The following is a 12,175-nucleotide window of genomic DNA, read 5'->3' on the forward strand; positions in this document are numbered from 1 at the left end:
TATTTTTGGCAAATATAAAAGCCTTTCACACCAAAAGTGAAATGAATAAGCCTCAGGCTGAAGGGAAAGTACATTTACGTCCGTACAGTAGAATGCAGAAGTCATTTCAACACACTTCAGCAATAAAAAAAAGACACAAGTGTTTGTCTAGAGTAATTTTGGCTTATTAGTATAGTTGAACTGGATCATCGAAGGTCAGAAGCAAATAGAATGGGATTAAATACATAAAGGATATTTGTGTTGTTTAAAATTTAATTATTGCAGGTTTGCATCATATTCGGAGTTGCATTATTTTTATTCATTTTGAGGAATACTGAATCCGTGTTTTTTTTTTGTGAGTGAGATGAATTAATCCATATTTATATTTATTTTAGAACTACAGTAACATCTTCTGATTTCTCTCAACATGGGGACAGGAGAGCTGTCAGTTAATAAATTGGAAAAAAAAGTAACTTGCGTTACTTATTTGAAAAAGTAACTCAGATATTCTCTTGTAAATTAAAAAGTAATGCGTTACTTTACTAGTTACTTGAAAAAAGTAATCTGATTACGTAACACTGTCCATAACCTTAGTTGTTTTCTAGATGTCGCTACAAGAATTTCTCCCTTAAACGACGTTGATAATGTGTGCACAACTAACCACAAATAGAAAGAGATTACCAGTATGAAGCATCACACCACCTTTTTCTCAGACAGGATAAACAAGTCTAATCTGTCAAGTAGGCCTAGGCATACTGGTAAATACAGAACAGTGAACACAGGGAAATGAATGATCAAAATTCCTTCTTAGAAGGAGTAAATGTTTTTTTTTAATGGCTAGTTATACAGTCTATTTACTATCTTATTGGATATTGGTGTTTGGTTTATTGCTGCTATGTTGCACCTGCTGTGAACATGTGACTTGACACTATGTATAGGCCTCTCTGTTCTGGCATTTTCCCAGGTTGGTTGTCTATGAATATATTATTGCGTAATTTCTGAAAATGGGCCAGGTATGTTATTTTGGGTCTTTTTTTTTAAATTTCTATCGTGACTAGAGAGTGAGGACAGTGTGGGTTAGTGCTGAAGATGGTTGAAGAAAGCGATAAAGTCCATTCTAATCATCCTAGTCAGGCTTAAATAATAAATTTGCAAAAATGTCAACAATTCTGTGTTTTTCTGTCAATATGGGGTGCTGTGTGTACATTAATGAGGAAAAAAAATTAACTTAAATGATTTTAGCAAATGGCTGCAATATAACAAAGAGTGAAAAATGTAAGGGGGTCTGAATACTTTCCGTACCCACTGTATATGATGAATACACACAAAAAAACTTTTTCCTACACCATTTATTATTTTCAGCTCCTTTATAACAAAATATAAACTTCCCAAAATCATAAAAGCACCCTTTTAGTTCAATACATCTGGCTTTTTTCCAGAGTTCCCTCAAGGGAAGTTTTGACCCGTTTTAAATAGAAAGTTCTCGACTGATTCCCTTCTTGAAGTTTATTTCCTTCCCGTCTGACTGTTTGAGTCCTGCTGTTCTTGACTGCATTGTTTGTTGTCGTAGACCTTGTTCTGCGAGTTCTGAATCTCTGTGGTGAAAATCTTTCGGTCTACCACAGAGAGACTTCTCAGTGAGACTGTAATGTGAAACCAGCGTCACAGCAGTGCTTGGCATTAGCGTGCGTAGCTCGCACAGAAGGACGCCATTTCCTATGCAACTTCTTTCCATCAACAACCCCTGCTGATACTTTTAACGTGTTGCTCATTACTTAGAAATGGAGTGCTGACTTCTTTGGAAGTAGTTATATTGGCCACTGTGTATTATCTGGTTACAGACTGGTGTTATTCTAAGTTGAAAGAGCTGCCTCAACTTTGTAGCAGTGTTAAAGGGATAATTATACAACAGTTAGTTCCGCGTCTTGAATTTAATTGACTGAGAAGTATTCCAAGAGTGCTGATTTTAAGATCCTACAGCACTGGGACTTTTCAGTGTTTGACTGTAAGTCGGTATAATGGTGGAGTGGATGTTTCAGTAACTTTTTTGGCATGTTAAAGTGACTATTTTCATTTGATTCATTCAAATGATTTATTTAAAAACACAGATTCATTCAGGAAAAAGCAGTGAATGAAAACAAGTGAGCAAATTTGGACGCTGAGTGCGCCATCTGCAGGCGAGTTCTGGGAATACAGGGCGCTACCCTCAGTGAATGTGAATTAGCACTAGCAGCTAGTTGTTGAGTGTACATCAGTTATTAATGTGGTACATTATGGGACCGAATGACTCGATAATGTCAAACATTGGTTTCGGACAACACAACAAACGGCTGTCCCCTCAAATAATGCACTATATGTGGGTATAGGGGGTGATTTTATGCACAGCCTGTCTTTTTGAGTGAATCATTAATTTAAACAGTTGCTCAAAATAACAGATTTATTCAAGAATAAAACAACACCACTGAGATGCACTATCCTGATTTTGCTTTAACGTCATTTTGAACTTTTTCCACTGGCAGAGCAAGAATAAGTAACTTTTGGCAATATTGTCTAAAATGTAAGTGGCTCAATATTAACTTGCACTAGGTAAGTTATTGTGCTTTTTATAAAATACAGAAATTACCTCAGTAGATTCTACGCACATATGACCTAGATAGCGGCTTCTTTTTTCCTTTCTCTTAAAACTAGTTTAAGCACTAAAAAGCCTTTGTCATTTCTCTGGCAGGAGAAAAAGTGAAGAAGACACATTAGAAGAGAGTTAATGAGAACATGGCATGACACAGTATGCGTCTAATTGCAACCTTTCTCGGTCCAGTGAATGAGTCGTGACATGAAGAGTCTGTGCTCCCCGTTGATTGAATGAACCTAAAAATAAAATATGCATGCACTTATAAAACGTCTGTATTAACTTTCATCAAACATTTCCCCCTCATGTTTCACCAGAACACCTTTGGTATTAACAGGGTAAAAATGTCCAGATCTGCTCTACTGCACTGACTACCTTTAAAAAAGGATTGCCAACATTTTTATACCTCAGTGCGTTTCAAGTCTCAGTAATTCACGCCATTAGTTAATGAGTGACAAAATCAGTTTTGAGTCACTGCTTCTGTAACTGTGCCAAGCCACCGCACACACCAAACTGAGGAGGTCCGACAGATCTGTAAAATGTTTCATGTTTCTTGCTGTAAAAATGAGTTGTGCGGCCTTTGTCTCCGTATTCTCTGCGTGTTTTGAATTTTAATGACCTGTTTGTTACAGAATGCCCATTGGACACTGGATTTAGACCTGTTTAGGCAATAAGTGCTATTTTTCCAACAGTAGTTCAGCCTAAATTGGACGTTGTTTTTCTAGAAATGTGTATTTATGGGTTTGCAGTTAAGACAGTATCTCAGGGCACTGTGCCTAACTATTTCAACTGAGAGATTTCAACCATAGATTTTCAAAAGTTTAATTTAATTTAATCTTTTATTCAGCAAGGATGCACTGAATTTAACAAAAACATTACAGTAAAGACATTAAAATGTTACAAATAAATAATAAACTCTGTTTGCCAAAGAATCCTGAAAAAGTGCATTGTTTCCACACAAAAAAATTAAGCAGCACAACTGTCAACATTGACAATAATATGAAACGTAATTGAGCACAGACTCAGCATATTAGAATGATTTCTGAAAGATCATGTGACACTGAAGACTGGAGTAATGATTCTGTTGAAAATTCAGCTTTGCATCATAGGAAGGAATAAATTACATTTTGAAATATATTACAATAGAAAACAGATATTTTAAATTATAATACATATTTCACAATGTTACTGTTTTCACTGAGTTTTTGAGCACATAAATGTAGCCTCTGTGAGCATAAGAGACCTAAAACATTTAAGACAATGACATTGTGATGTTGCGACCGCACACATTCTCTTAACTAGATCTATGATGTCAAAGGTAGCAGACAAGGAAAAATATATAGTCCATTTCGGATTATGTATTTGACATGGTTACTTTTGAATAGTCATCAATGGAGAATGATAATTTTTACAGTCATGTTGTGCTCTTAAGGCAAATACTAGAAGGTGAAAACAGAAATTAGTTATGTATTGGTTTGAAATATATTGCATAAGGACATATTAAGGTGTATTTTTTGATTTTCTTTATGGTTTACACAGAGTGGATGACTTTGGCCTGGGCCTGCTCCTTCGGACCAAACAGATCAAGCGTATGATCTCGTCATATGTGGGTGAGAATGTGGAGTTTGAGAGGCAGTATCTCAGTGGTGAGCTGGAGGTGGAATTAACCCCACAGGTGAGACCATCCTTTACCCAAACCTTCAGAATAAACGGTTTCCCTTGGTTCTCAATGGCCAAGTATATGAATGCTAAAGATTTTATAGTACCATTCTTCCAAAAACATCCAATCAGGTGGATTTTGTTTACTCATTGTGCTGTGTTGATGGCAGGGCACGCTAGCAGAGCGGATCAGGGCCGGAGGCGCAGGCGTGCCTGCCTTCTTCACTGCCACAGGCTATGGCACACTCATCCAAGAGGGAGGCTCGCCTATCAAATACAAGAAGGACGGCACCATTGCCATCGCAAGTGAACCCAGAGAGGTCAGAGCTGCTGCTTTTATCTTCCAGTCTTACTGAGTAATACAATAATACAGCTGATGTCTCTGCAGATGAAGTGTGATCAGTAAAAATAGATATAAGATTGTTGTGTTTTAGGTGCGTGAATTTAATGGCCGACACTATATCATGGAAAAATCCATCACGGGCGACTTTGCGCTGGTCAAAGCCTGGAAAGCGGACAAAGCTGGGAATGTCATCTTCAGGTACAAGTGTCTATTTTTTTCTGAGGTTGTTCAGCCCTACTTCAAATAGACTAGACGTTGTTTTCCTTAAAAGGATAGTTCACCCAAAAATGAAAATTTGATGTTTATCTGCTTACCCTCAGGGCATCCAAGATGTAGGTGACTTTGTTTCTTCAGTAGAACACAAACGAAGGTTTTTAACTCAAACCATTGCAGTCTGTCAGTCTTATAATGGAAGTGAATGGGAATCACGGCTTTGAGAGTAAAAAAAAACATACACAAACAAAACCAAATTAAACCCTGTGGCTCGTGACGATACATTGATGTGTAAAGACACGAAACGATCGGTCTGTGCAAGAAACTGAACAGTATTTATATCGTTTTTTACCTCTGATTTTCACCGCAATGTCCGAACTGTACTGAGCGTGTTCTCAACAGCTGGTGCCTAACTGGCTAAGGACTCAGCTGCTGGGATTGAGTTGGGCAGGTCATTCCACCAGGAGGGAACAGTTAATGAAAAAGTCTGTGAAAGTGATTTTGTGTCTCTTTGAGATGGCACAATAATGCATCGTTCACTTGCAGAACGCAAGCTTCTAGAGGGCACATAAGTCTGAAGTAATGAATTTAGGTAAAGGGGTGCAGAACCAGTGGTGGTTTTGTAGGCAAACATTAATGCCTTGAATTTAATGCGAGCAGCTGCTGGTAGCCAGTGCAAATTGATGAACAGAGGTGTGACATGCATTATATGACATTATATGACTGACAGACTGCAACGGTTTGAGTTAAAAATCTTCGTTTGTGTTCTACTGAAGAAACAAAGTCACCTACATCTTGGATGCCCTGGGGGTAAGCAGATAAACATCAATTTATTTCATTTTTGAACTATCCCTTTAACTGTACAGTGTCACATGTTCACTGGTGTGGTAGGTGTTTTGCCCAAACATGAAAATAGTAATTTTCTCTCACCTTTCTGTTTAGCACAATCCCACAGACTGTTTCACTGAAGGGAAGGCCACATTAGACACTTTTGTAAAAAGGAGACATAAACAGTACCTTATTTTAGATTAAACTTTAAACACAGTAGACAAGGCAAACTATTAAAGTGACTGTAATTTCAAACCCAGTCATTTTATTCATTATACAACCCACAGAGAATATTGTTCTAAAAATAGTACTAAAATACATAAGAAAATATACAATAGTGACATTTTTTTAAATGTTCTTTTTAAATGCAGTACTATTCAGAGGACGTCTGCTTAACAGAGCTGCATTTGTTTGATCAATAATAAGTAAATCAGTAATATTTTGGAATCCTGTTACAATGCAAAATAACTTTTCTATTTTAATATATTTTAAGATGTAATTTATTCCTATGGCAAAGCTTAATTTTCAGCAGCCATTACTCGAGTCTTCAGTGTCATGTTCCTTCAGAAATGATTCTGATAATGTGCTGATTTAGTGCTCAAGAAACATTTCTTACTATTATCAGTGTTAAAAAGAGTTAAAGCTGCTTAATATTTTGGTGGAAATCATAATTTCAGCATTTTCCATGATTCTTCATTAATGAGTAGAAAGTTCAAATGAACAGCAGTTATTTGGAATTTTTTAACAGTGTTAAAGCGTTTACTGTCACATTTGATCAGTTGAATAAATTTTTGCAAGATTCTGTATTTTTTAAAAAGTATTAATTTCTTAAAAAGTAAGTATTGATTTCTTTAAAAAAAATCTTACTGACCCCAAACCTTTGAATGGCAGTGCGTGTATAAAATGCAACAAATATTATAAAATGTTAAAATAAAAAAATATATAACTAAAGACATGTTGTTAAAATGATAGAATTAGTGTTATAAAAGTTGCTATGTGTGATAAAATCGTGTTATATTGCATTTGAAAACATTAACATTTCCAATGTTACATAATTTTGTAAAGCATTTTGTTTTACCACAAGGGTGCACTGTTTGCTTTTCCATTAAAAATGAATGTTCGCTTGTTCTGCTTTGGTTAAAGTTTTTTAGCATGAGGGCACCACTATGGATGATGACTTGATAATAGTTGTTTTGGACAATAGTCAAACAGATTTTTATAGCTTGTCATTCTGGCCTATTTCACTATATTTCAGCATCAGTGCCTTGTAAATAGAGGAGAGAACATTCCAGTCTTTCATACATAACATTTCACCTCAGCTCTGGATGTTTGAAGTTGGTTTTACAGACTTTAATACTGAGCATGTACTTTTTTTTTATATCAGGAAAACAGCACGAAACTTCAACCAGCCCATGTGCAAGGCAGCCAAGATCACAATTGTGGAGGTAGGTGGATACCACATGACTACATAACACATGCGCTTCTTTTAGATTCTGTTTGGTGCATTATTACAAGTTTAAAAGCATGTACATATATCATATTATCCATCCTATGAATTCAGTTGCCCGGAACATATATCTCTCTGTCTGCGTTTCATTTCATCATTGTTTTTCACATAAACAAAATAATTGTCGGTCTCATCTAGATCCCATTCACTCCTTTTTCATTTCCTTTCTACCGAGAGCGCTTTTCAAACACTTGTCTGCATATCAAATATGCTTTTATCTAAGCCTTTGTCCAAAACACGCAGCTACAAACAAAAGACTTATCAAAAGGCATTTTTAGTCGCCATGAACGAACTCCATTAATTAATATGGTTCCAGCGACCCGTTCTTTCTCTTGCAGCCCTGGTTGGAAATGGTTTACAATGTGAAACAATAACTGAATTCAAAACCTTTGAGTAGATATTTCTGTAACTAGTCTTCACCCTTCACAATCTGTCTACCAATCAATCTATTACTAGTAGTGTCATCAGGAAGGAAGACTTTTCTCACTCATATTGTTTTAATTGTCTTTTGCAGCAATCGTGTCGGATGCTATCAGCACATTAGAGCTTTTATATTTCTGCTTTTCAATCTTTATTGTGGCAATGCAGCAATATGAGCAGTTATTAGTGGCCAGTATCATCTGACAATACAGTTATTGCAGTCCCACTGAAGATAAGCTTATCAGTTCACTGAACACACAGTAATGGTTAAAGGCCTTTTTCAGTGTTTGCGCATCTGGTGATGAAAGCCGTCCTGCTAGGAGAATGAATCAGTCGGCTGAGTGGTGAGCAACAGTGTGCCTCTGTTTGACTGGTTAAGATGTCGTTTGTGGCAGCAACCCTTCAGCTTTCGCAACAGGGACTCAGAATAAAGATTGACTCATGCCACGCGCTGCCTTCACTGTTGTCTGGGGATGAGAAAAGAAAACAGTCATCTGGTTTACTACTGGTGTCTGTCTCAAATGTTTTAAAAGATTAAGTCCAGGATTCAATACTTATCCATTGTGCTTATACACTTCAGTTTGGGGGCAGAATGACTTTTATTCAGTAAGGATGCATTAAATTGATCAAATGTTACAGTAAAGGCATTTATCATTTTTTTAAATAGTTTCTATTTCAAATACATGCTGTGCTCTTTAATATTCACGGTTTCCAGGAAAATATTAAGCGGCACAACTTTGATAATAAGAAATGTTTCTTGAGCAGCAAATCAGCATATTAGAATGATTTCTGAAGGATCATGTGACACTGAAGACTGGAGTAATTCAGCTTTGCCATCACAGGAATAAATTAAAATGGAAAACAGTAATTTGAAATTGTAATGTTTTCTTTACAACTCTTACTGTTTTTACAGTATTTTGATCGAATAAATGCAGCCTTGGTGAACATAAGTGACTTCTTTCAAAAACATACAAAAATATTATGCTAACATTTGAACTGTAGTGCAAAAACAGGAATGGGAGCAAACAGCAGAGGGATGACGCACATAATTTTCTGATTCCAATAATCAAAAATCACAAAATTCAGGGTATTTCCTATACCCATGTTTGAGCAATACTTTTAGAAATGTAGGATGTGTAGGATCTTTTATAAATGTGCAGACATATCTGTCAGTTACATTGCATTTTGTTCACACCATTAACTGCAAATTCAGACCAAAAATGACAATTATTTGTTCTAGGGCTATCAATTTAATGTTAAATTTCAATTAATTATTAAAACAATGGTCTAATTAATATATTAGATTTCTGTTATGATGTTTATTTTTTTAATATTGTGTGTATTAGTAATATCTTTATTATTAACATTATTATATACTACATATTTTTTATATTGTGGGTATTAGTAATATCTTTATTATTAACATTATTATATAATACAATGTAATATAATAAGATACAGTTGGAGCAAGCTGCAATTAATGAATGCATGTAGTTCAGTTAGTTAATTGCATTTAGTTACTATGGAGTTAGTTAATCAATAGATCGTATAATTAAGTTATAAATCTAATTGATTTACAGGCCTAGTTAAAACTTTAGACCGAATGCATATAGTGGAGATTTTGTGCAAATGGTTTTTGAGAGCATAGTGCTTGTGACCCAGTTTTGTGGATATGCAAGTACATCTCTTTTCCCAGACAGAACCATCCTGTTATGTGAAGATGATGATGTGAATCGTCCTTACAGTGCTTGATCAGCTTATTATGGTCTCTTCTGCTTGATTGGAACCAGCGTAAGCTCTGTCCCATGTTTTACTTCAAAGAGACTGCCATTTCCTTCTGCCCTTCACCTGTCGAGTTTGCATATATTATCTGGCTGCGGAGTACGTTATATTTTAAAGCTTCAGCATTTCTTTGACTTTCTGCCATCAGATTTTTCACTCTAAAATAGCTGAGCCATATTTAGCTGCGTGGAAGGGAGACAGTGTTTTATGATCATCCAGTTATAATCTGCCAAAAGCAGCAGCCATGTTGAATTATTTCCTCTCAATTGGCTGGCTGATGAGGCTTGCCAATGGCTCAGTGTTTCGAGAGAAGCGTTCCTGTTGCCTGTCAGAGCCAGGCGCTGGAACTACTGATGCCACTGGAGGAAAGTGCCACCTTATTTCCTCTCGTTATGAAACAGACAGCACGTCACAGCGTCCTAATTAACAGGATATCTGATAGCTGCGCATCCATAAAGCTGCTATTTTCCTAATGAATTAAAAAGAAATGAGCATTAGCATTAACCAAAGGAAATGCCGATTGTCAAAAAAACAATAATAAAGCAGGCGAAATCGATTCGGCCAGTCTGTTGCCAGGCGACAGAATCCTGCACGGCAGATCCATGGCATATTCCAGTTATCCTGTTATCGCAGGTACAGTGAGGCCCAGAGCATTGTGGGATGCAAGGGCAGTTGGTTCGGAACCACGGAAAGTAACAGTTCAAACAGGGCCGTATTTGCTAGTCGCATCGGTTATAAAGGAACCAATCTGGGGTTGTTTTTTTTCAAATTTTGTTAAAACGACAGGTTGCATGAAATGGGTTTTCCAGGATGAGGCTAATTGGTTATTGATGAAATTCGTCATCAAAGGTATTATCTCTCCTCCTCCCTCTGTCCAGTTTCAAAAAGGCTGATTATTCTTTTGGTTTGTTGCACATAAATTACCAGTGCGACAGCTGGGGCGTTGTGAGGAGATCAGGGATATTGCAAAATGTGAAGCCAGTAGATCGTAGTGTTGATTTTTCAATCCTGTTTCAATCAAATAACCTCCTAGTAGAATATTTGTGTTTCTTTATGTAAAGATTTCCTTATTATTCTGCAAATTCTTAGTTTTGCCCCCTATCACGTCTTAATCGCATTGCAGCTGCATAGGACACAGAAAGGTCATTATAAATAGAAATGTATTTAAAGAATTATTTAATTCATTTCAAAATGATTCATTCTATATTTATGGATACACGATATATATTTTTTTTTTATGCAATTACAGTTAGCTTTCATTTTAGATTTAAAGGTTAAAAAAGGGCACAAAGGCATCAAAAGGATTATACAGTCTTGGAGTAAATGTACAAAACTTGTCACTGGGGAAGTACCTAAAAAGTACTTAATGTTACCGTAAAAGTACATTATTAGTTACATATTACATAATAAGTGTACATAATAATACCTATAAGAAACAAAAGTGTACCTTTTGAAAAGTTACCGTCCCAGTGACAACTTTTGTACCTTTTTTTTTTTTTTTATCTGAGAGTTTAAAAGTATAAAAACCGCATCAGTGTCTGACTTGTGAACAGTTTGTTCTTTTAATTTGAATCTTTTCAATGGATAAACTGTTCTGGTTCACAAAATGATTCGTCCACAAATCTGAGATTCTGTTCAATTGCTGAGTTCACTGATTCACTAACTCGGTGATCTGGATCAGGAGATGATTGTCTGTGAAATTTCTTTGCTTCTCACACATATGCTATAAATACTAATTGCTGCTGCTTTAATGTTGCCTTGTGATGCCTTTTTGAATACTGTAAAGAAACAAAAAACAATCTGAAATTACTGGTCAAAAACCGGGAGCATTTTTAATGTTAAATTACATGAAATCTCACATTAATTGTATTACAGTTTTTTTCACCATATAAAGTTAGAGAACAGGTTTTTACTATATAAATTTGATAGTCTTTTACCATTAAAATTATGAAATTATTTTGTAGTAAAGCATCAGTCATTGTTCGCTGTAATGTGAAATTCAGCATAGATTCCCTTGGCATAGATCCATTGGCATAGATTCATTTTATGAAAATGTGCTACATATCGATAAATACCATTTAAAAAACTTACCTCTTTCTTTAGACAGGGCGTCCGCGGGTCCTTAAAAAGTCTTAAAATGTCTTAAATAACGTTTTCCTAATATAATGCCTTAAAAAGTCTTAAAATGTCTTAAATATTTTTGGTCTCATTACCGCTAAAATATCTTCAGTCTGTGACGGACCTAATGACTTTACAATTATTGGACAGACCGACCCGCGGTAAATTGCTGCGTCATCAGAGAGAACTGCAGTAAATGATCAGAATACAGAATACAAGCTCGCGCTGAGGCTCACTCCGTTTGTCTCTTTTGTCTCGAGACTTCAGAACAAATGAGCGTGACCGCACACATAAACTCAGAAGAAACACACTTGAGGTAAAAATTCAAAATGTTTAGTTTATTCATAACATGATATAGTTAAATAACACCATGACAAGTGAGCTATTTTACTCAATATTCTCACGACGCAAAAAACAAACAAACATTCAAAACACCTACAGAATGTATGCATTACGTGAAGTCTAGTGCCCGTGCGCATTTAGAGTGCGCTCTGCCTGATCACTGCATGATTCAATCTATTAAAATACATTCAGAATGATCACAAATTCAAGACATGGGGGCAGAAAATGTGTATATTTATACTCCAGTTCACACGGAAGATTGCCTTTTTTTCTCCAAAAATTACCATGTACAAATGTGTTTTTTTTTTGCAACAGTTCAATAAACTATTAGTTTTATTAAGAGACTTACGTTTTAGAC

At 35.8% G+C, this 12,175-nt stretch overlaps 1 protein-coding gene across 3 annotated transcripts in view; it reads left to right on the forward strand.

Annotated features, from left to right (window-relative positions):
- The window catches only part of LOC107602870 (succinyl-CoA:3-ketoacid coenzyme A transferase 1, mitochondrial-like), a 30,352-nt gene that overhangs the window by 6,225 nt on the left and 11,952 nt on the right, over nucleotides 1–12,175 (forward strand). For all 3 annotated transcript variants that reach the window (XM_016295480.1, XM_016295481.1, XM_016295482.1), the window contains 4 exons: nucleotides 4,145–4,280; nucleotides 4,435–4,584; nucleotides 4,699–4,805; nucleotides 7,033–7,093. In XM_016295480.1, coding sequence (XP_016150966.1) covers nucleotides 4,145–4,280; nucleotides 4,435–4,584; nucleotides 4,699–4,805; nucleotides 7,033–7,093 — 454 coding nt within the window. The remainder of the gene's footprint in view (nucleotides 1–4,144; nucleotides 4,281–4,434; nucleotides 4,585–4,698; nucleotides 4,806–7,032; nucleotides 7,094–12,175) is intronic.

The sequence above is a fragment of the Sinocyclocheilus grahami genome, unplaced genomic scaffold, assembly GCF_001515645.1.
Source record: "Sinocyclocheilus grahami isolate Dianchi unplaced genomic scaffold, SAMN03320097.WGS_v1.1 scaffold336.1, whole genome shotgun sequence".
NCBI classification, from domain to species: domain Eukaryota; kingdom Metazoa; phylum Chordata; class Actinopteri; order Cypriniformes; family Cyprinidae; genus Sinocyclocheilus; species Sinocyclocheilus grahami.